General features: G+C 47.4%; 1 protein-coding gene across 1 annotated transcript in view; it reads right to left on the bottom strand.

Moving 5' to 3' along the window:
* The window catches only part of LOC138259541 (coiled-coil domain-containing protein 170-like), a 439,156-nt gene that overhangs the window by 5,228 nt on the left and 409,764 nt on the right, over positions 1–24,164 (bottom strand). Inside the window, exons 10-11 of the mRNA XM_069207352.1 lie at positions 4,618–4,791; positions 1,807–2,046 (exon numbers count right to left, since the gene is read on the bottom strand). Of these exons, the coding sequence (XP_069063453.1) occupies positions 1,807–2,046; positions 4,618–4,791 (414 nt within the window). The remainder of the gene's footprint in view (positions 1–1,806; positions 2,047–4,617; positions 4,792–24,164) is intronic.

Raw genomic sequence — 24,164 nt, 5'->3', positions numbered from 1 at the left:
GGGAAAGGTAGGAATGCCCAGACCCTCTAGCCCTGGTGCTGGGTCAAAAAGCATATTTGTAAAACATTTTCTCACCAAACCAAGGAGTATCAGGAGAATTTATTTTTCTTAAAGTGTGTTTTTACACACTTGTTTTTCTTTCAGCCCCTGTGAGCCAGATTGGATTGTGACAAATGGGGACATGCAGGCCCCCTCCCCAAAGCTAGTTTTTACCCTCAGCAAGCGCCACCTCCTCAGGGACTTTATCTGATGATAAATAGCAGGGGGGGGGCACTCCCACTTAATGTGGCCATACTTCAGGGAGGTGGTGGTCCCCACAGTGGAATATGGCCAGGAAGAGGGGCCACATGGCCCCTTCCCGCTTTTTACTTATACTGTGCCCCAGGGAGGTGGTGGTCCCCGGGGTAATTTTGAAAGCTGGAGGGTGGTCTGCATGGCCCACCTCTTATTTACTAGGGAAACACAGGGGACTCGGTGGTCCCTGTGGCCTTTGAACGTAACTATAACTTGTGCCCTTGCCATGCGCAGTTTTCCCCATCAATAATTGTATCACAAATGTTGCAGCAAAAATATCAATGATGTCATAGACAATGTCATGAATTATGTAATACGTGGGGTAATTAGCTGAACATGGTGAGGGCGTGAGGTATAGTTATCTTAGGGCATGACTTATAGTTACTTGAAATAACCCTATCTAAATAGCTGAATTTCTATGGTTTGTGTGTGTAAATTCAGAACTTAACTATAACATCCCTGTAACCTTTGTTTTTTTCACTGAATTTCTACGGTTTTTCTAAGGTTTTTTAAATGATAATTCCTAACTATAACATCCCTGTAGCCTTTGTTTTTTCAGTGAATTTCTATGTTTTTTTAATGCAGTGGGGGTTTAAGTTTTGGTTTTCTGATTCACTGAAATAGTTTGACAAGTCTATCTAAAACTGTACAGCACTTGTTGGATAAATCATTGCAAATATTCTTCCCATTGAACATTTTGCTTGCTTCAATATAAAGACCATGTATAAAGCTATTTTTTGAGAGGTGTTCTCCACCATACACATCCCACTGTGTGCACTTGTGAGTTGAATGCTTTTTGTCTCAGGTCTTTTTTCTCATTAATTTACATCCAATTCCATATGAGCCCATTCTAATGGTTGTTCATGTTAACATTCACTGGAACAGCCAAACCTGGTTTTCCTAGCTTTCCCGCTATGATTTTTGTGGTAATAAACTAATGCAACATAAAACGTTATGAACTTTGTTCAGACCTAACACTGCCTGTTCTTTCAATTGTCTATTTCAGTTTTTGTTACCTTCAAACCCGCTCCTTGCCACAAAAGGATTTCCACATAGTCATTGTTGAGCTTGGCCTGTGTTACATAGAGAAAGACTAGACTTTTCAGGAATTTTTAGTCTATCTCCTGCTATTCATCCCTGATCAAGTGGCTGTGTGAACTTAGTGATGCAACACATAAACACATTTTGCCACTCTTTGCGATCCATGTGCATTTCTGAGGATACAATATAAAAGAATAGCTAATGCATATCTGTAAGATATGGTTCTAAAATGAAACACTGCGTTTCTGATTACCTTTTAAAACCTCTCAACCTTGGTTGCATGATTTGTCATATCATCAGATCCCATTAAATCCATTAAGGGACCACACAATATGTTGAGCTAGTTTGTATCTCAGGTACTAGAAGTGATTTCCCACTGTGAAAGGTAGCACAAATTGATGGCCACAAGGGAAAAAAACTAGTTTTTGTGACTGTTAAAATGCAGCACCTTTTCCATAGCGTGATACATACCTTAAGTTGGTTTACTTCTGCAAGCTGAGCCATCAGGTTCTTGTTGACCATTTTCAATTCATTTAACTGCCCTTGAAGTTTCTCCACTCTGTTTTTCAATTTCTGAACATCAAGGCTCTGAAATCCTTCCTTACTTTGCAAAATCAATTGCTCTTTTTCTTTTTCAAGCACTTTAACTTTCTTTTCTAATTGTTCTACTTGTGTGTTCTTAAAATCCAATTTTTCTTTTAGAGAATGTACCTAAAAGGAAGGGGACATATTTAAACAATAGTAAACATTTGGAGACATTCTAAACAGCAGTACAAACAAGTGAAGTGTAACAAATTTACTTTAAGCTACTTATGTTAAGGATGTGACTGTAACCTAATCTTTTTTGTGTTGGGATCTCAGGAGATATCATGACAACTTTGTTGTTGGAGGTCATAGGTAAAGCTATCTCTATGAAGTCTGTACTGAGTTCCCTGGAAATGAATCAAGTAACTGCCTAAACTTGCCAGTAGGATACTTTAGTTATTTTTCCAGGAAGAAACTCAGATGGACCATGTTATAGAATGCTAAAAACGTACAATAATGCAGAGAAAAATGCTGTAAGAACATAACCATCAGCTAATCAGATCTTATCCTAACTAAATCCAGAGCCTAATGAGTCTAGCATTATTGTGTGATCTTCTCTTTCCACCCCATGGTCTTGTTTCTATATAAGTAGCTTCAGGAGCCATAGGTTTTCTATTGGACATCTTCTTTAAAAATCCAAGAACTGTGAACTGTCATATTTGCAGTCAACACCTCTAGGGGCACATCCACAAAGCTCCTGAAGAAATTCACGTTATTCCACCCTTTTGATGGCTGCACAAAAGTGCTGGCATGTTCATAACATGTTTGCACTCCAACGAACCACATATACCTGGTTCTATCTCACATTATCGAAATATCGAACTGCATATAAGATAACCTTGTGTACATTTATTATTATTAACTCTGCAATGACACTGTTTTAGTACACTGTACACAAAGCTTATTGTGTCATCTATTGATATTCTGTTGCTCTGAATATGATGTGCCTCTTAAATACCGAGTAAGGAATATTGTGGGACCTTAGTATTAAGGACAGAATATCTAGAGATCATCTTTGAACCCAACATTATTTCATGTCTATTTACGACCTCTAGCTCACTTGATCAGATCGCTCAGGACCAAATTAATGAATTGAGCTATGACACCCTTCTTATTTTAAATATCAGTCAATCAACACCCTTTCCACTTGAGACTTTCCATATTTGTTGAAGTGAAATTCCAGCTTGCTTTGAGCTAACCTCACTAACATTTAATGGCAACAAGACCAAAATCTATGTTGTTCATTAGCCAGACCGTCTTGTCCCTTGTCACTTGGCTCCCGACTCTCAGAGGACAGCTTCACTCAGACACTTCGGTCTCTGTTCATAACCGTGAAGTTCACATAGAAAGTAATTTATCTCTCCCCAGTCATGTTAACAAGGTATCTTCTTTCTCTTTTTTCTTTGATGAGGATTCTCCCACTCCTTCCTAATCAGTCTCAACTTCTGGTGGTACAGTCTACTATCCTTATCGGATTGTTCCAATGCAATGCATTATTTTTGCTGCACCAGATTATCTCTGTAAGCATCTCTACTGCGTACAAAGGGTTAGCCCTCTATCTTTCACGCCATCTTCTGCGTCATCTGTATTTGACAGGGTGCATTGGCTTCACTTGCCAAAAAGAGTAATGTTTAAATCACTGTGTATAGTCAATAAAGCCATCCATCAGACTGGTCCTCTCTTCTTACAGCAAAAGTTCAAAGATTACCTGTCTCAGAGAACTCTCAATTCAACCAGGGCAAATCTTCTCGCCGTTCAAGTTTAAAAAGACACCCAACATGCTTTTTCTGTTCTGGCTGCCAGCCTGCATGCCCGGCTACTGCCCTCTCTTCTTTCCACAAAAGATCTACCTTTAGTGGGTGATATTGGTTTAACTTTATCTTCCTGCCCCTACTATGCCTTTTTGGTTATATTTTCGCTCTACAAATGAATAATAATAATAATACTTTTTATTATTATTATTATTATTATTATTATTATTATTAATATTATTATTGTTGTTGTTGTTGTTATTGTTATTATTATCATTATTATGCCTCAACATTCCTATGCTCAATATTTCGTGGTACAATCTAAAACTATTGCATGCCTGGCCTTGTCAGCAATGTCTCATTGGATGTAGAAATGAAATATGATTTACTTATATTCCTACATAATTTCATATCCTTTCCCGTTGTGTCACATAAATGAGGAAAACAGAAGGCAGCAGTCAAAGACAAATGCTTTGTAATGAAAATCTTGGATGGATATTGACCACCAATGAGACCTTTTGCCCTCTCCAATTAGCAAATAACATTCAGCATAGGACACTACAAGTGACTTGCCACGGTTAATAACTGACATATAACTACTGAAAAAAGAGTATTTTATTAAGTCAAGGGAAGTTTCGGATCACATGCTTTGGCGTAAGGCAGTATGTTTTTATAACAGTAGCTATTCTTTCATTTTCATTTCACTGCAATTTAGCACTCTGTTATAGTACCTCCGTAGCAAGTGTAAATGTACTTGTAAGTATGAGTATGGAATGTCACGGCCACAAGATCCTGCAATGCTGCTTCTTAAAATAAAACAACTGCCCTCTTTTTTCAGCTTTGCAGATGTAATTCTGTACTCATGTGATACTGTATCTTTTCCCCAGATAAAACATAACGGTCTCGCTTCCTGTCAGAAGACTGTGAGTTGCCACTTTTAACTCACCTTTTTCTGCAGGTTGTAGAGAAGAACTTTGTTTTCACCCAGATATTCGGGATCGAAATTGCTCACTTCCCCTGCTCTCTCCAAAAGCATTTCGTATTGAGATTGAAGACTTTCCGTCAGAATATCTTGATTTATTTTTAGCTTCTCTGCCAACTGCTGTAAAAACCTCATGAGCTGTGAAGAATATTCAGATATAAGCACATTTTATAAGGTCACTTTGATGTCAGTGTATTATTTATACCATTTAAGAATCATGCCAGGCAGCCACAAGCAAGTGAACATTCAAGGTGCTTAATCTAAACATTAAGTATCAATAAATATTGCTCTGTCTATTTGTCGTTGCCTTTTAGTATGTATATTCTGCTACAAAAGGAAGCTAACTATTGTATTGTGTTGGTATTAATTAAATGCTTTTTATACTCCTTGTAAGGCCTGAAGCGCTTTTTCGATTGATGAGCAAGAACCTACCCCATATTTATAATTTGTATAGCGCTTTCTGGCTGTGACAAGAACATGGCAGTGCTCCGTTAGGCCGCTGTGCATGATTAGGCTTGCACAATTCAGTTGTAGGGTGTTTCGTGTGGGAACAAATGGAATGCTGTGCTTGAAGGTTTCAAAGCAAGATATGGTGTGTGGAGCTTCAGGCGCATAAGCCTGAGTGCTGTGGAGAGTGTGAGCAATAGATGCAGCTATCAGACCTGCCATTAAAAAAAAATATATGCTTCACGTGCGAGGAGAGGGTGGAGCCTTGGAGCAGGCTGGCCTCCTATCGAGAATGACCTAAGAGGCACTTCTGCCATGTCCCCCATTAGCCTGCCTCCTCACATTAAAAAAGGGTCTTGCTGCACTATGTGCAAATGGTTTTTACCTCTTCATCACTGACACCCATTCACCACCAGGTGAGAGCGTGAAGGATGAAGATGTTGGGTGAAACCCGGTGGCACCATGTGATTTGGCAGGTGTTGGACTTTTTGCCTTACGCAGGGTCATCCCCAGTATTTTTGCCTCCTTCCTCCTGGTTTTTCTGACCTCTCGCTGTTGGCTCTAGGACTCTGAGCACTTTATCACTGCTGACCAGTGCTAAAGTGCAGGTGCTCTCCCATCTAAAGTTGGTATGATTGGCTTATACCTAATTGGCATATTTAATGTACCTATAAGTCCCTTGTACAGTGGTATCTCTATACCCAGGGCCTGTAAATTAAATACTACTAGTGGGCCTGCAGCGCTGCTTGCGCCACCCACTGAAGTAGACTTTCAAACCTGTCTCAGGCCTGCTAGCGCAGGGCCTGTGTGCGCAGTTTTCTGCCACAGGGCCCTGGCATCTAAATTTACTTGCCAGGCCCAGAACTTCCCTTTTTACTACATGTAAATCACCCCTAAGGTACGCCGTAGCTAGCCCTATGGGCAGGGTGCCATGTATGTAGAAAGGCAGGACATGTGCCATATTGCATGGCCTGTCCTAGTAGTGACAAACAGCCTAACTTGGTGTCTCACTGCTGTGAGTGCTGCTGTCTCATAGGATTGCATTAGAAATGCCCTGCCTTATGTGTAAGGGGTATTGTCTGATTTATGAGGGGTAGCGTAGGCGTGTTTGGTATGGTTGTGATGGTGATAATAAATGCTGCTTACTGGTGTGGGTGTATTTTTTATTACTATCACATAAATGCCACTTCTAGAAAGTGCACATTTATCTGTGCTTATGACCCTGGTGTTTTGCAGCTTGACTCCAATCCACGTCTGGGCAGAGTGACACTTTTTTTCATACTTTTCAGACAGCCTGTACACAGGGAGGGTGGAGGTGTCACAGAGGTGCATCTGCATACTGAATAGTCTTCCTGGGCTGAGAGAAGGGAGAGGCGGGGCACACCTGCATTTGTAAAGACTGTGCCCTGGCCTCACACAATAGGGTTGTTAACCCCCCACTGATGTTTGGAGCCTGTGCTGAAAGGAGAGAGGGGGCACTCCCAGAACCAGTTGTAACTGGCTGGAACCTCCTCTCCCTACCATTGTAAAACACTGTAAGAACTGACTATAAGTACAGGGGAATTTTCCCCACAATTTGGAGACTCTTGGAATCATCTTGGAACTGGACACCAAAGGCTGAAAGGACTCACCAGGAACCGCCATGGACTGCTGCTGCTGTGCTGACCTGTGACCTGCCTGTTCACTGTGAAGGACTTGCCACTTGCTGCCTTTCCCTTGTGCTGGCCTGTAGCTGGGCCCTCCACCTGAGGACCTTGTCTTAAGATTCTGCTCCCCAGGGGCAGGGTGCTGTGGCCCCTGACCTCTGCATCCATTTCTTCACGAGGGGTGCTTCTCTGTGGTTGCAGCTGCCATAGCGCTGATTGCAGCGTGCTTATGGAGCCTTGGGAGCTCACAGGCTCCTTGCTGCATTGTGCCCCTTTAAATAAGATCACCGCAGCGGCCCGGGAAGCTGGAAGAACACTCGCGCACCGCATCGGGTGCAGGTGAGTGTCTGCTCGGGCCCCAGGAGGGGTCCGATCTTCTTGTGGCTTCACGGCAGGACCAGGGGAAGGTGCGGGGAGTGCCCCCTTCCCCCTGGCCTCTGCTTTAGGAGCAGGACACTCCTTTTCTGCTGTTAGGTAAAACAGGCATTATTGTGCCCCCCCGCCCCTTGGTGGAAGGGCCAGTGGAGGCCCTGGGGGGCCCCCAGTAATCACAGTACCCGGAGGGGCCTGTCTATAAAAGAGAGGATGTGCATGTCACCCTCCTCTGACCCCAGAGTATAAGGGAGGCCCCCGTTTTGCGCATAGGAGCGCCAGGGGGCCCATTGTTCACCTTCTAGGCACTGGAGGTGCCTTCATCCAACCAGGTACTGTTTAAAGGACCAATATAGTTGCAACCCAAAGTTCTTTCTACAGACTTTTGTTTGATTCATATATTACCTACCTGCGTTTGATGTTTTTACATATGTGTATGCAAATGTTCCTTTTATGGACATGCTTGCTAATATGTTTTTCTAACTTGCTGTAAAGAAATGGCTCCCTGTTGCAGTTACCCCCCACTTTTTGCCTGATACTGATGCTGACTTGACTGAGAAGTGTGCTGGGACCCTGCTAACCAGGCCCCAGCACCAGTGTTCCTTCACCTAAAATGTACCATTGTATCCACAATTGGCACACCCTGGCATTCAGATAAGTCCCTTGTAACTGGTACTTCTAGTACCAAGGGCCCTGATGCCAAGAAAGGTCTCTAAGGGCTGCAGCATGTCTTATGCCACCCTAGAGACCCCTCACTCAGCACAGACACACTGCTTACAAGCCTGTGTGTGCTAGTGAGAACAAAATGAGTAAGTCGACATGGCACTCCCCTCAGGGTGCCATGCCAGCCTCTCACTGCCTATGCAGTATAGGTAAGACACCCCTCTAGCAGGCCTTACAGCCCTAAGGCAGGGTGCACTATACCATAGGTGAGGGTACCAGTGCATGAGCACTGTGCCCCTACCGTGTCTAAACAAAACCTTAGACATTGTAAGTGCAGGGTAGCCATAAGAGTATATGGTCTGGGAGTCTGTTTTACACGAACTCCACAGCACCATAATGGCTACACTGAAAACTGGGAAGTTTGGTATCAAACTTCTCAGCACAATAAATGCACACTGATGCCAGTGTACATTTTATTGTAAAATACACCACAGAGGGCACCTTAGAGGTGCCCCCTGAAACTTAACCAACTATCTGTGTAGGCTGACTGGTTCCAGCAGCCTGCCACACTAGAGACATGTTGCTGGCCCCATGGGGAGAGTGCCTTTGTCACTCTGAGGCCAGTAACAAAGCCTGCACTGGGTGGAGATGCTAACACCTCCCCCAGGCAGGAGCTGTGACACCTGGCGGTGAGCCTCAAAGGCTCACCCCTTTGTCACAGCCCAGCAGGGCACTCCAGCTTAGTGGAGTTGCCCGCCCCCTCCGGCCACGGCCCCCACTTTTGGCGGCAAGGCTGGAGGGAACAAAGAAAGCAACAAGGAGGAGTCACTGGCCAGTCAGGACAGCCCCTAAGGTGTCCTGAGCTGAAGTGACTCTAACTTTTAGAAATCCTCCATCTTGCAGATGGAGGATTCCCCCAATAGGGTTAGGATTGTGACCCCCTCCCCTTGGGAGGAGGCACAAAGAGGGTGTACCCACCCTCAGGGCTAGTAGCCATTGGCTACTAACCCCCCAGACCTAAACACGCCCTTAAATTTAGTATTTAAGGGCTACCCTGAACCCTAGAAAATTAGATTCCTGCAACTACAAGAAGAAGGACTGCCTAGCTGAAAACCCCTGCAGAGGAAGACCAGAAGACGACAACTGCCTTGGCTCCAGAAACTCACCGGCCTGTCTCCTGCCTTCCAAAGATCCTGCTCCAGCGACGCCTTCCAAAGGGACCAGCGACCTCGACATCCTCTGAGGACTGCCCCTGCTTCGAAAAGACAAGAAACTCCTGAGGACAGCAGACCTGCTCCAAGAAAGGCTGCAACTTTGTTTCCAGCAGCCTTGAAAGAACCCTGCAAGCTCCCCGCAAGAAGCGTGAGACTTGCAACACTGCACCCAGCGACCCCGACTCGGCTGGTGGAGATCCAACACCTCAGGAGGGACCCCAGGACTACTCTGATACTGTGAGTACCAAAACCTGTCCCCCCTGAGCCCCCACAGCGCCGCCTGCAGAGGGAATCCCGAGGCTTCCCCTGACTGCGACTCTTTGAATCCAAAGTCCCGACGCCTGGGAGAGACCCTGCACCCGCAGCCCCCAGGACCTGAAGGACCGGACTTTCACTGGAGAAGTGACCCCCAGGAGTCCCTCTCCCTTGCCCAAGTGGAGGTTTCCCCGAGGAATCCCCCCCTTGCCTGCCTGCAGCGCTGAAGAGATCCCGAGATCTCTCATAGACTAACATTGCGAACCCGACGCCTGTTTCTACACTGCACCCGGCCGCCCCCGCGCTGCTGAGGGTGAAATTTCTGTGTGGGCTTGTGTCCCCCCCGGTGCCCTACAAAACCCCCCTGGTCTGCCCTCCGAAGACGCGGGTACTTACCTGCAAGCAGACCGGAACCGGGGCACCCCCTTCTCTCCATTCTAGCCTATGCGTTTTGGGCACCACTTTGAACTCTGCACCTGACCGGCCCTGAGCTGCTGGTGTGGTGACTTTGGGGTTGCTCTGAACCCCCAACGGTGGGCTACCTTGGACCAAGAACTGAACCCTGTAAGTGTCTTACTTACCTGGTAAAACTAACAAAAACTTACCTCCCCCAGGAACTGTGAAAATTGCACTAAGTGTCCACTTTTAAAACAGCTATTTGTCAATAACTTGAAAAGTATACATGCAATTTTTATGATTTAAAGTTCCTAAAGTACTTACCTGCAATACCTTTCGAATGAGATATTACATGTAGAATTTGAACCTGTGGTTCTTAAAATAAACTAAGAAAAGATATTTTTCTATAACAAAACCTATTGGCTGGATTTGTCTCTGAGTGTGTGTACCTCATTTATTGTCTATGTGTATGTACAACAAATGCTTAACACTACTCCTTGGATAAGCCTACTGCTCGACCACACTACCACAAAATAGAGCATTAGTATTATCTCTTTTTGCCACTATCTTACCTCTAAGGGGAACCCTTGGACTCTGTGCATACTATTCCTTACTTTGAAATAGTGCATACAGAGCCAACTTCCTACATTGGTGGATCAGCGGTGGGGTACAAGACTTTGCATTTGCTGGACTACTCAGCCAATACCTGATCACACGACAAATTCCAAAATTGTCATTAGAAATTCATTTTTGCAATTTGAAAGTTTTCTAAATTCTTAAAAGTCCTGCTAGGGCCTTGTGTGTTAAGTCCCTGTTTAGCATTGTCTTTTTAGAGTTTAAAAGTTTGTTAAAAGTTTGAATTAGATTCTAGAAACAGTTTTAGATTCTTAAAAAAGTATTCCAACTCTTAGCAGAATAATGTCTGATACAGAGATGCAGGTGGTGGAACTCGACACCACACCTTACCTCCATCTTAAGATGAGGGAGCTAAGGTCTCTCTGTAATATAAAGAAAATAACCATTGGCTCCAGACCTACCAAAATTCAGCTCCAGGAGCTGTTGGCAGAGTTTGAAAAAGCTAACCCCTCTGAGGATGACTTCACAGAGGAAGAAATTAGTGACTTGGAGGGCAATTCCCCCCTTCCAGTCCTAAATAGGGAGACCAGGGCCTCTCAAGCCCTGTCTCCAAAAATGATAGTCAGAAATGTTGCTTCCCTCACAGGAGGGTCCAGCATTTCTGAAATCACTGAGGATGCTCTCAGTGAAGATGACCCCCTGTTAGCCAGGATGGTCAAAAGATTGGCTTTGGAAAAGCAGCTCCTAGCCATAGAAAGGGAAAGAAAAGAGATGGGCCTAGGTCCCATCAATGGTGGCAGCAACTTAAATAGGGTCAGAGATTCTCCTGACATCCTAAAAATCCCCAAAGGGATTGTAACAAAATATGAAGATGGTGATGACATCACCAAATGGTTCACAGCTTTTGAGAGGGCTTGTGTAACCAGAAAAGTGAACAGATCTCACTGGGGTGCTCTCCTTTGGGAAATGTTCACTGGAAAGTGTAGGGATAGACTCCTCACACTCTCTGGAAAAGATGCAGAATCTTATGACCTCATGAAGGGTACCCTGATTGAGGGCTTTGGATTCTCCACTGAGGAGTATAGAATTAGATTCAGGGGGGCTCAAAAATCCTCGAGCCAGACCTGGGTTGATTTTGTAGACTACTCAGTAAAAACACTAGATGGTTGGTTAACTGGAAATGAAGTGTGTGACTATGTTGGGCTTTATAATTTGTTTATGAAAGAACACATTTTAAGTAACTGCTTCAATGAAAAGTTGCATCAGTATCTGGTAGACCTAGGTCCAATTTCTCCCCAAGAATTGGGAAAGAAGGCAGACCACTGGGTCAAGACTAGGGTAACCAAAACTTCCACTGGGGGTGACCAAAAGAAAGGGGTTACAAAAACTCCCCAGGAGAAAGTGGGTAACACTAGAAACAAAGAAAAAGAGTCCTCTGTAGGCCCCCAAAAACCAGAACAGGTGGGTGGGCCCCAAGACACAACCCAAAACAAAGGTGGGTACCAGGGTAAGAACTGGGATGCCACTAAGGCATGGTGCCACAACTGTAAACAGTCTGGGCACCACACCAAGGACACTTCTTGTCCCAAAAACAAACCCCAGAACAAAATTCCAGGGGTAACCAGTGTAGCCATGGGAGATGACTCCTCAGATGAGGAGGTCTTCCTAGCCTTCAACTGGAAACAGGGCCCAACAGGTGAGTTGGAGATTCCAGAGGGAAGTAGACACTTCCACCACCTACTGGTGAATGGAATCCCAACCACTGCCCTGAGAGACACTTGTGCCAGTCACACTATTGTGCATGACAGGCTGGTGCTCTCAAACCAGTACATCCCAGGTGAGACTGCCAGGGTAAGAGTTAGCCTAGACAGGGTCACTAAGAGGCCTGTGGCTTTAGTGCCCATAGAAGTGGGTGGCACTCTTAGCTGGAGAAGGGTAGTAGTCAGTACAGACCTCCCCCTTGATTGTCTCCTTGGAAATGACTACCCAGAGGTTAGTCAGAGCCCAAGAGAGAAACTGGTCCAGTGCCAGTCCTCTCCCAAGGATTCTGGAAGTCCTGCCTCTGCAGTAAATGCAAGCAGGCCCCAGAAGAAGAAGAAAAGAAAACAGAGTAGGAAGGGTGGACAACCTTTAGCCAAGGTTACAGCAAGCCAAGGAGATTCTGCTCCAGTAGGGGAGAACTCCAAAAATGGCCCTGATAAAGTCCAACCTGACCCACAAGAAGTCCTGGCTAGTCAGGCAACTGTTAAACCTGAGTGGGCGGCTCCTCAGCTAACAGAAGAAAGAGTGGAAGAAGGGTGTTTACTACAAGATGTGGTAACCCCCCACTCCAATACAGCAGACAGGCAACCTGAACCCAAAGAAGCCTGTAACTTAGCCCCTTCCCTTTTAGGTGAAGAGCTAAAGGTGTGGTTCTGGGCACTGACAGCTGTCAGTGGCCTCTGCTGGGTGTTAGCATTTATGGCTGCACTATCCTTAGCATGGTGGTCTGACCCCATGCCAAATAGCAAGTTAGGCCCCCTGACCCTATTGGTCATGGTGGGGTTACTCCAGCTCTGGGTAACCTCTCTGGGTAAGCTAGGGGTGACCCTGGCCAAGATAAGGTTAGCAGAGGTGGACACCTCTAAGACCAAAATAGAAAGAATGGGTGGAGACATTGAAGAGGCAGACAAGAGGCAATTCAGACTAGGTCCTATCACTGTGGAAGTGGGTCAGTTCCCCAAAGGGAATGACCTGAACAGAAGGATGTAAGGCAGAGTAGGCCCTGCAACTAACCAGCCTATTTCTCCTACTCTTCCTCGCCTGACAGACTAGGAAGACTCTCCCAGCTTGGGCTGAGTCTCCTGGCCTGTAGGCTGGAGGGGGCTTGTGTAAAGAAATGGCTCCCTGTTGCAGTTACCCCCCACTTCTTGCCTGATACTGATGCTGACTTGACTGAGAAGTGTGCTGGGACCCTGCTAACCAGGCCCCAGCACCAGTGTTCCTTCACCTAAAATGTACCATTGTATCCACAATTGGCACACCCTGGCATTCAGATAAGTCCCTTGTAACTGGTACTTCTAGTACCAAGGGCCCTGATGCCAAGAAAGGTCTCTAAGGGCTGCAGCATGTCTTATGCCACCCTAGAGACCCCTCACTCAGCACAGACACACTGCTTACAAGCCTGTGTGTGCTAGTGAGAACAAAATGAGTAAGTCGACATGGCACTCCCCTCAGGGTGCCATGCCAGCCTCTCACTGCCTATGCAGTATAGGTAAGACACCCCTCTAGCAGGCCTTACAGCCCTAAGGCAGGGTGCACTATACCATAGGTGAGGGTACCAGTGCATGAGCACTGTGCCCCTACCGTGTCTAAACAAAACCTTAGACATTGTAAGTGCAGGGTAGCCATAAGAGTATATGGTCTGGGAGTCTGTTTTACACGAACTCCACAGCACCATAATGGCTACACTGAAAACTGGGAAGTTTGGTATCAAACTTCTCAGCACAATAAATGCACACTGATGCCAGTGTACATTTTATTGTAAAATACACCACAGAGGGCACCTTAGAGGTGCCCTCTGAAACTTAACCAACTATCTGTGTAGGCTGACTGGTTCCAGCAGCCTGCCACACTAGAGACATGTTGCTGGCCCCATGGGGAGAGTGCCTTTGTCACTCTGAGGCCAGTAACAAAGCCTGCACTGGGTGGAGATGCTAACACCTCCCCCAGGCAGGAGCTGTGACACCTGGCGGTGAGCCTCAAAGGCTCACCCCTTTGTCACAGCCCAGCAGGGCACTCCAGCTTAGTGGAGTGGCCCGCCCCCTCCGGCCACGGCCCCCACTTTTGGCGGCAAGGCTGGAGGGAACAAAGAAAGCAACAAGGAGGAGTCACTGGCCAGTCAGGACAGCCCCTAAGGTGTCCTGAGCTGAAGTGACTCTAACTTTTAGAAATCCTCCATCTTGCAGATGGAGGATTCCCCCAATAGGGTTAGGATTGTGACCCCCTCCCCTTGGGAGGAGGCACAAAGAGGGTGTACCCACCCTCAGGGCTAGTAGCCATTGGCTACTAACCCCCCAGACCTAAACACGCCCTTAAATTTAGTATTTAAGGGCTACCCTGAACCCTAGAAAATTAGATTCCTGCAACTACAAGAAGAAGGACTGCCTAGCTGAAAACCCCTGCAGAGGAAGACCAGAAGACGACAACTGCCTTGGCTCCAGAAACTCACCGGCCTGTCTCCTGCCTTCCAAAGATCCTGCTCCAGCGACGCCTTCCAAAGGGACCAGCGACCTCGACATCCTCTGAGGACTGCCCCTGCTTCGAAAAGACAAGAAACTCCCGAGGACAGCGGACCTGCTCCAAGAAAGGCTGCAACTTTGTTTCCAGCAGCCTTGAAAGAACCCTGCAAGCTCCCCGCAAGAAGCGTGAGACTTGCAACACTGCACCCAGCGACCCCGACTCGGCTGGTGGAGATCCAACACCTCAGGAGGGACCCCAGGACTACTCTGATACTGTGAGTACCAAAACCTGTCCCCCCTGAGCCCCCACAGCGCCGCCTGCAGAGGGAATCCCGAGGCTTCCCCTGACCGCGACTCTTTGAATCCAAAGTCCCGACGCCTGGGAGAGACCCTGCACCCGCAGCCCCCAGGACCTGAAGGACCGGACTTTCACTGGAGAAGTGACCCCCAGGAGTCCCTCTCCCTTGCCCAAGTGGAGGTTTCCCCGAGGAATCCCCCCCTTGCCTGCCTGCAGCGCTGAAGAGATCCCGAGATCTCTCATAGACTAACATTGCGAACCCGACGCCTGTTTCTACACTGCACCCGGCCGCCCCCGCGCTGCTGAGGGTGAAATTTCTGTGTGGGCTTGTGTCCCCCCCGGTGCCCTACAAAACCCCCCTGGTCTGCCCTCCGAAGACGCGGGTACTTACCTGCAAGCAGACCGGAACCGGGGCACCCCCTTCTCTCCATTCTAGCCTATGCGTTTTGGGCACCACTTTGAACTCTGCACCTGACCGGCCCTGAGCTGCTGGTGTGGTGACTTTGGGGTTGCTCTGAACCCCCAACGGTGGGCTACCTTGGACCAAGAACTGAACCCTGTAAGTGTCTTACTTACCTGGTAAAACTAACAAAAACTTACCTCCCCCAGGAACTGTGAAAATTGCACTGTGTCCACTTTTAAAACAGCTATTTGTCAATAACTTGAAAAGTATACATGCAATTTTTATGATTTAAAGTTCCTAAAGTACTTACCTGCAATACCTTTCGAATGAGATATTACATGTAGAATTTGAACCTGTGGTTCTTAAAATAAACTAAGAAAAGATATTTTTCTATAACAAAACCTATTGGCTGGATTTGTCTCTGAGTGTGTGTACCTCATTTATTGTCTATGTGTATGTACAACAAATGCTTAACACTACTCCTTGGATAAGCCTACTGCTCGACCACACTACCACAAAAGAGAGCATTAGTATTATCTCTTTTTGCCACTATCTTACCTCTAAGGGGAACCCTTGGCCCCTGTGCATACTATTCCTTACTTTGAAATAGTGCATACAGAGCCAACTTCCTACACTTGCCATATGTTTTCTAATGTTCCTACTATGGGCATTTTATGATATTCTTATGACAAGTGCTGTGATGTAATAACGTGTTTTCCTGACTACTGCTTATGTTGCAGAATACTGAGTAACCTGTGTGTTATGTGTGACTACTGCTAGGTTACAGAGTAACTAATGTGTAACGTTCTGACAACTGCTAAGGTAGCAGGATAGTACTGATATGTGATGTTTGGTCTGATAATTGCCTTGTGTACAATACAGTATATTTTCATATAATCTGGGGTTGTGTTTCCTTTGTGGTGGGGATATTGCGTCACATGTGTTGTGTGTGTTGTGCAAACGCTTTACACATTGCCTCCAGGTTAAGCCTGACTGCTCGTGCCAAGCTACCAAGGGGGTGAGCAGGGGTTATCTTGGACGTGTAACTCCCTTGCCCTGACTAGAGTGGGTAAGTTCTGCCTGGCTGAGGTGCATACCCAAGCCAACCAGAAACCCCATTTCTAACATTGGTCGTCAGCGGTGAGCATAGGACTTGCGCTTGCACAATACCATTGTGACTCATTATTTCACTACAAGGATTGCGTTTAGACCATCACGTGTTTGGCTTCTCTTAACTTTCTCTCTTTGGTCATTTTTCCTGTTTTCAGTTCTCACGCTTGGGTATTGTGGTTGTCACATTTGAGTTATTTGTACCTTTTCAAGATGGGGCTTACCTTTGATTTAGAGGACCTGCCATTTTACACGCAGGAGGAATTAGAGGGGTTCTGTAGAGAGAGAGGGCTGCCTGTAGAAGAGGACCTCAGGAGATCTCTGAATTTCTTTGAAAGGTTTGTGACATATACCCAGAGAGGGAGTGTGCTTAGGGGGTACCCAGAGGATCCGGAGTGTAGCGAGGGTTCCCAATTGGAGGGCTCCCAGACCTCATCCCTAGAGAGTGGTAGAGAGACTGATCAGGAGGGTGAGAATGACCAGTTGGGGACGCCAGTTGACAGGGAAGGCCCCAGTGATAGGGAGTCCCTTGCTGGGTCCAGTGTAAGAAGCAGGGCTACCTCTCATTCCTTGACGCCTGATGCACTAAGAGATAGGCGGGAAGAGAGGGACCTGAAGTTGCAGTTAGCGTGCCTAGCTGTTAAGGAGAGAAGGGCTGAGGTAGAGAAGGTCTTAGTACAGGAGAGAATGGCAGAGGCAGAGAGGGCCTTTGCCAGAGAAAGACTCGCTCTAGACCGCAGTCTGAAGGTTCTGGATTCACCAGCGCTGCAGGTGGAGTCCAGTGGTGGCAGCAATGTACAGTGCTGTAGCAAAGATGTTCCTCACATACCCATAGATCTGGTAGCTAGGTTCCAAGAGGGGGGTGACATACGTCAGTGGTTAAAGGAACATGAGAGGGCTCTGGTAGAGCGCAGGATCCCTGAGAAGGATTGGGGAACTGGCCTAGGGAGCTTTATTCCTGAGGAGGGGAGGGACACCCTATTGACTCTAGAAGAGAGTAACAGGGAGGGATACTCCACTGTAAAAAATGCACTGATTGTGAAGTATGGTTTTTCCCCTGAGGAATAAAGAAAAAGGTTTAGGGGTGGTAAGAAACTGTCCCACCAGTCTTGGGAGGGGTTTGTGGAGGATTGCTGCATTGCACTAGATGGATGGGTGAAGGGTAGCACAGTAAACAATTTTGAAGGGCTGTTTAATTTGATTGTCAGAGAGCACCTGCTTCGTTGTTGTTTTTCAGAGCTACGCCAACACTTGTCAGTGTGTGAGCTCTCTGACCCCAGGGAGCTTGCAAAGGAGGCAGACTTCTGGTTGCGTACCAGAGGGTTTGGTGTGGCATTAGGGGGTGTTCCTAATGAGAGTGGCCTAGGTGTTTCCCAACCAGGTGTGGTGGGAAAGGCTTGTATCCCAGGTAGGTCCCAGTGTATTGGGGTGGGTAAGGCACCCCATGTCCAGTCTCAGAGGAGAGGGAATGGGGTTGGACTGAGGCCCAGGGTACCCGAGCTCCATTCCCAGGTCCTGGAGGGTTCCATGAGTGAACGCCAGGAGGTGAGCCTAGCCTGTGCCGTAGGGCCAGCTGTTCAGAAGGATCCCATTTTGTCATTAGGACTTGGGCGGGTGGCTGGTGATAGCGTTCCGCCGGTCCTGGTGTCTGGTAGTCTCGCTCTACAGCAGAGGAGGTGGAACTCCAGGCATAGGGTTGAGAGGGGGCTGCGGGCCCCAGTGGTGAACCTGGAGTGTCAGGGGTCAGCTCTGGGAACAGAGCCCCCCAGGAATGACCTTGGTGAGACCATTTCTGGGCTGGGGGGATCCAGACTCTGTCAGATGGGCAGAGGTCAGGAGACCTGCGCCAGCCAGACTCTTGTGTGGCCCTTGGGGAAGGTGTTTCCCTGGTGGGGGGGTAGGTGTGCCCCCCAGGAAGTCCTGGTGCGCCAGGCAATGATTCAACCGCAGGGTGGTGACTCTGGGTTGGATGATCAGGTTCAGGGGGTATACTCTGACCTGATGGGGAAAAGATGTGCTCCCAAGGAAGTCCTGGTGCGCCAGGCAGTGGTTCAACCGCAGGGTAGTGACTCTGGGTTGGATTGCCAGATTCAGGGGGTAAGCTCTGATCTGGTAGGGGGTAGATGTGCTTCCAAGGAAGTCCTGGTTTGCTAGACAATGGTCCAGTCTAAGGGTGTCGTCCCTGGACTAGATAGACAGGTTCAGGGGGTAAACTCTGACCTGGTTGGGGGGGCGGTTAGTGTGCTCACCCCTGTGTGAAACTTCTGGTGGCTTCTCCCGAGGTGGGGAGATGCAGGACTCTGGAAGTGGGGTTCAGGGAGGGGGAAGCCCGCCCCGGACCTCGGTGCAACCCAAGGGTGTCGTCCCTAGGTTGGGTGGTCAGTCGCCAGGTAGTGATCCTGGGCTGGCGAGAGAGTTGTTCCGGGGTGCTGTACCCAGCACCCTGGCAAGTGTGGATTCTGGTGATACCCCTCCTAGGAGAGGAGGGCGGGATCCTAGACAGCGGGGTAGAGGGAGGAGAGCCTCGCCTCTAGCCCCTGTAGAACCTATCGGTGCGGACCCTAGGTTGGTGGATCAGTGGCAGGGTAAAGCCCCTGAACTGATTGGAAGTGGAGTGGAGACAGGTTGCTTTGCACCTGGGGCTACCGCCCCCACTCATTATGGTTTCAGAGACAAGAGGCTCCTAAATGGCCTGGGGCCTGGTTCTGGCCATTGGCAGCTAGAGAATCCCTGTGGGTTGGTCTAGGCTGCCTGGGAAGCATTGACAGAGAGATCCAAGTGGAGTCAGGAAGGCGTAGAACTGGAACATGCCCCTGCTGTTGTGGGCCTGGGTCCTTGTTCTATCGCCCCAATCAGGGAAGTACATCAAGGTATTGATTGTTCTCCCCTGGCTTTTGGCTGGTAGGGGATTGTGTTGGTCTTTTTGCCTTACACAGGGTCATCCCCAGTCTTTTTGCCCCCTTCACCTGGTTTTTCTGACCTCTCGCTGTTGGCTCTAGGACTCTGAGCACTTTATCACTGCTGACCAGTGCTAAAGTGCAGGTGCTCTCCCATCTAAAGTTGGTATGATTGGCTTATACCTAATTGGCATATTTAATGTACCTATAAGTCCCTTGTACAGTGGTATCTCTATACCCAAGGCCTGTAAATTAAATACTACTAGTGGGCCTGCAGCGCTGCTTGCGCCACCCACTGAAGTAGACTTTCAAACCTGTCTCAGGCCTGCTAGCGCAGGGCCTGTGTGTGCAGTTTTCTGCCACAGGGACCTGGCATCTAAATTTACTTGACAGGCCCAGAACTCCCCTTTTACTACATGTAAGTCACCCCTAAGGTACGCTGTAGCTAGCCCTATGGGCAGGGTGCCATGTATGTAGAAAGGCAGGACATGTGCCATATTGCATGGCCTGTCCTAGTAGTGACAAACAGCCTAACTTGGTGTCTCACTGCTGTGAGTGCTGCCTTCTCATAGGATTCCATTAGAAATGCCCTGCCTTATGTGTAAGGGGTATTGTCTGATTTATGAGGGGTAGCGTAGGCGTGTTTGGTATGGTTGTGATGGTGATAATAAATGCTGCTTACTGGTGTGGGTGTATTTTTTATTACTATCACAGAAATGCCACTTCTAGAAAGTGCGCATTTATCTGTGCTTATGACTCTGGTGTTTTGCAGCTTGACTCCAATCAACGTCTGGGCAGAGTGACACTTTTTTTCATACTTTTCAGACAGCCTGTACACAGGGAGGGTGGAGGTGTCACAGAGGTGCATCTGCATACTGAATAGGCTTCCTGGGCTGAGAGAAGGGAGAGGCGGGGCACACCTGCATTTGTAAAGACTGTGCCCTGGCCTCACACGATAGGGTCGTTAACCCCCCACTGATGTTTGGAGCCTGTGCTGAAAGGAGAGAGGGGGCACTCCCAGAACCAGTTGTAACTGGCTGGAACCTCCTCTCCCTACCATTGTAAAACACTGTAAGAACTGACTATAAGTACAGGGGAATTTTCCCCACAATTTGGAGACTCTTGGAATCATCTTGGAACTGGACACCAAAGGCTGAAAGGACTCACCAGGAACCGCCATGGACTGCTGCTGCTGTGCTGACCTGTGACCTGCCTGGTCACTGTGAAGGACTTGCCACTTGCTGCCTTTCCCTTGTGCTGGCCTGTAGCTGGGCCCTCCACCTGAGGATCTTGTCTTAAGATTCTGCTCCCCAGGGGCAGGGTGCTGTGGCCCCTGACCCCTGCATCCATTTCTTCACGAGGGGTGCTTCTCTGTGGTGTGGCTGCCCTAGCGCTGATTGCAGCGTGCTTATGGAGCCTTGGGAGCTCATAGGCTCCTTGCTGCATTGTGCCCCTTTAAATAAGATCACCGCAGTGGCCCGGGAAGCTGGAAGAACACTCGCGCACCGCATCGGGTGCAGGTGAGTGTCTGCTCGGGCCCCAGGAGGGGTCCGATCTTCTTGTGGCTTCACGGCAGGATCAGGGGAAGGCGCAGGGAGTGCCCCCGGCCTCTGCGTTAGGAGCAGGACGCTCCTTTTCTGCTGTTAGGTAAAACAGGCATTATTGTGCCCCCCCCCCCCTTGGTGGAAGGGCCAGTGAAGGCCCGGGGGGGGGGGGGGGACCCAGATATCGTGGGTCCCGGGAGGGGCCTGTCATTAAACCGGAGGGGGTGCGTGGTGCCCCCCCTCCTGCCCTGAGTTGTTTTTGCTGAATTTGGCCCCCCTTGTGAGGGCCGGTTGAGGCCCTGGGGGCCCCCCAGTAATCACGGTCCCGGGAGGGGCCTGTCTATAAAAGAGAGGAGGTGCATGTCGCCCTCCTCTGACCCCAGAGTATAAGGGAGGCCCCCGTTTTGCGCATAGGAGCGCCGGGGGCCCCATTGTTCGCCTTCTAGGCACTGGAGGTGCCTTCATCCAACCAGGTACTGTTTAAAGGACCAATATAGTTGCAATCCAAAGTTCTTTCTACAGACTTTTGTTTGATTCATATATTACCTACCTGCGTTTGATGTTTTTACATATGTGTATGCAAATGTTCCTTTTATGGACATGCTTGCTAATATGTTTTTCTAACTTGCCATATATTTTCTAATGTTCCTACTATGGGCATTTTATGATATTCTTATGACAAGTGCTGTGATGTAATAACGTGTTTTCCTGACTACTGCTTATGTTGCAGTATACTGAGTAACCTGTGTGTTATGTGTGACTACTGCTAGGTTGCAGAGTAACTAATGTGTAATGTTCTGACAACTACTAAGGTAGCAGGATAGTACTGATATGTGATGTTTGGTCTGATAATTGCCTTGTGTACAATACAGTATATTTTCATATAATCTGGTGTTATGTTTCCTTTGTGGTGGGGATATTGCGTCACATGTGTTGTGTGTGTTGTGCAAACACTTTACCCATTGCCTCCAGGTTAAGCCTGACTGTTCGTGCCAAGCTACCAAGGGGGTGACCAGGGGTTATCTTGGACGTGTAACTCCCTTGCCCTGACTAGAGTGGGTAAGTTCTGCCTCGCTGAGGTGCATACCCTAGCCAACCAGAAACCCCATTTCTAACAGCGGGTCTTAGGTGTTTACTATTATATGTTGCTATTGTTTGATGAGTAAGCCAAGTATGTAGATCGCTTAGCAGTGGATATACTACATGACTGAACCCCTCCATAGACATAGGCAGAAAACTAACCAATTGAACCTCAGAAAAGGAATCTCCTAACTAAGTTTGAGCTTGACTCGGCTGTTATTCAGTTTATGAATTATTTTCTGTAGAAAGGTTAATGGACAGATATCTACACTAGGTGTATTAAAGCACTAAGCTAAGATACTGGGATATGAACTCATGACCTTCTGGTTAGGAACACGTTACTGCAGTAAAAACACAAATATCTATCTTATTGGGAGTAGAAGATATGCCTTGCAGGGTACACATAGTAATCTGCTGATTTGTAAAATAGCCCACTAAGCTATTTTACAGGAAATGGAAGAAGTAATGTGCAGGTTGGACAGATATCTCTTCAGAAGATAGATTAACTCACTAAACTACCTTCTTGAGAAGGGAACATAAGGTCTGCTGATTAAGACCACATCTCTGCAAGAGCCATATCATCTAGACAACAATGTTACTGGCAGCAGACTCCGTGGCCTGCAGAATAGACAAAGATCAGTTTAGCAGTCACTACTACTCATGAGTAATCTTGTGTGACTGCACTGCCTACTTTGGAAAAAGGAGTGATTTCTTCACAGGCTGCTTCTGCGAATGGCTGTTATGGTTACACTAGTTATTTACACATCAAATGGAGTGGCTACTCTATAGTTTGTCCCGGCGCTACAGAATCATTGACCGCTGATCTCACTGGAGAGGAATATAAACTAAAACTAAAAGGCACCATTACAAAACCAGGTTTTCAGGCTGCATTCAAAAGAATCAACATCCTTACTAGCACGAAGGGCATTCCAGCCCACAGCAGCTAGTGCAGAGAAGGAGGTGCCTCCCCATCTCTTGCTCTTCATCTTAGGCACCACTGCCAGCAATGCATCAGCAGAGTGTAAAGTTCAGGATGGATGATAGTGAGGAAGTCTCTTAATTAAATATTTGGGCCTAGCCCATAGAAAGCTCTGTGGGCTAGCACCAGTCCCTTGAACTTCACTTTCACCTGGATGGGAAGCCAATGCAACTCCATGAGATGGACCTGAACATAGATATTCCTCAGAACATCAGGAGCCGGGCTGCAGCATCTGCACTAACTGGAGTCTCTGATGTTGGTATAAAAGTCAAGTGAAGTCCAGCCAGGATGTTATAAGGGCATGGACTACCATCTTCTGACAATTGGCCAATTGGCCAATTGGCCAAGAGCAAGAACAAGAACTTCTGCAAAAACCAAAGAAGGCCAAAACATGTCCTGACTACACTCTCCACATGTGGTTTGAAGGACAAGTTGTTATCGAACTTCACTCTGAGATTCCTAACCGCTGTAGTGGGGTTGCAGGAGTTAGAGTAGAACTAGGCCAAAACTCACCAACCCACAAAGCAGATAGGGAGGGGGAAATAAAAAAACAGTACCTCCGGCTTACTTGTGTTACACTGGAGATTACTACGGCACATCCACTGGAACACCACCAACAGAAATACTTCAAATCTATTTCGCACACTAGAAATGTTCCAGTTCCAAGTTAGGATGATCTGTGTGTTGTCAGCGTAAGAGATGACCTGCACGCCAAAGGATTTCACCAGGGTTGCCAAAGACGACAAATAGACATTCAACAATGTTGAACTCAGTGCAGAGCCCTGGGGAACCCTAAGGTCAATGGATTGGGAGCCAGACACAAAAGGCGACATACTCACAGACTGACATCTGCTTGATACAAAGGAGCCCAGCCAAACCAGCGCTGTCCCACCCATACCGATGTCCCAGTAGCGTTGCTTCAGGATAAGATGGGAAACCACGTCAAATGCCACTGAGTGGTCCAGTAGCAGCAAGACCACTTTTTCCCATTATCCACAGCCAGTTTGATAGCATCTGAGACCTCTACCAGAGCAGATTCAGTGTTGAATACCAGGTGAAAACCTGATTATGAAGGATGAAGTAACTGATTAGCATCAAGATAACTGGAAAGTTGGAATTAGTTTACGAGGATCTTTGAGAATGCTGATAACAAAGAAATAGGCCTTTAGTTGGCTAGGACGGTCTTGTCTGCCAAGGGTTTTTTTAGCAGTGGAATCAACCTAGCATTTTTCCAACAGCTGGGAACAGTAGCCTGGTGCAATAAGTTGTTTAGCAATGAATTCAGGAAGGGATTGGGGGTCATCAGGGGAACCATACTTACATGCTCTAAGGGCTTGCTCGGAGTCTTCCAACACAATGGTGGAGAACTCTGTCAAAGAGCAGGAGTGTAAGGAAGGAACTATTAAAGGCT

The sequence above is a fragment of the Pleurodeles waltl genome, chromosome 9 (assembly GCF_031143425.1).
Source record: "Pleurodeles waltl isolate 20211129_DDA chromosome 9, aPleWal1.hap1.20221129, whole genome shotgun sequence".
NCBI lineage: Eukaryota > Metazoa > Chordata > Amphibia > Caudata > Salamandridae > Pleurodeles > Pleurodeles waltl.
Note: the sequence above shows the minus strand (reverse complement) of the source record. Positions and strands in the feature narration are given on the sequence as shown.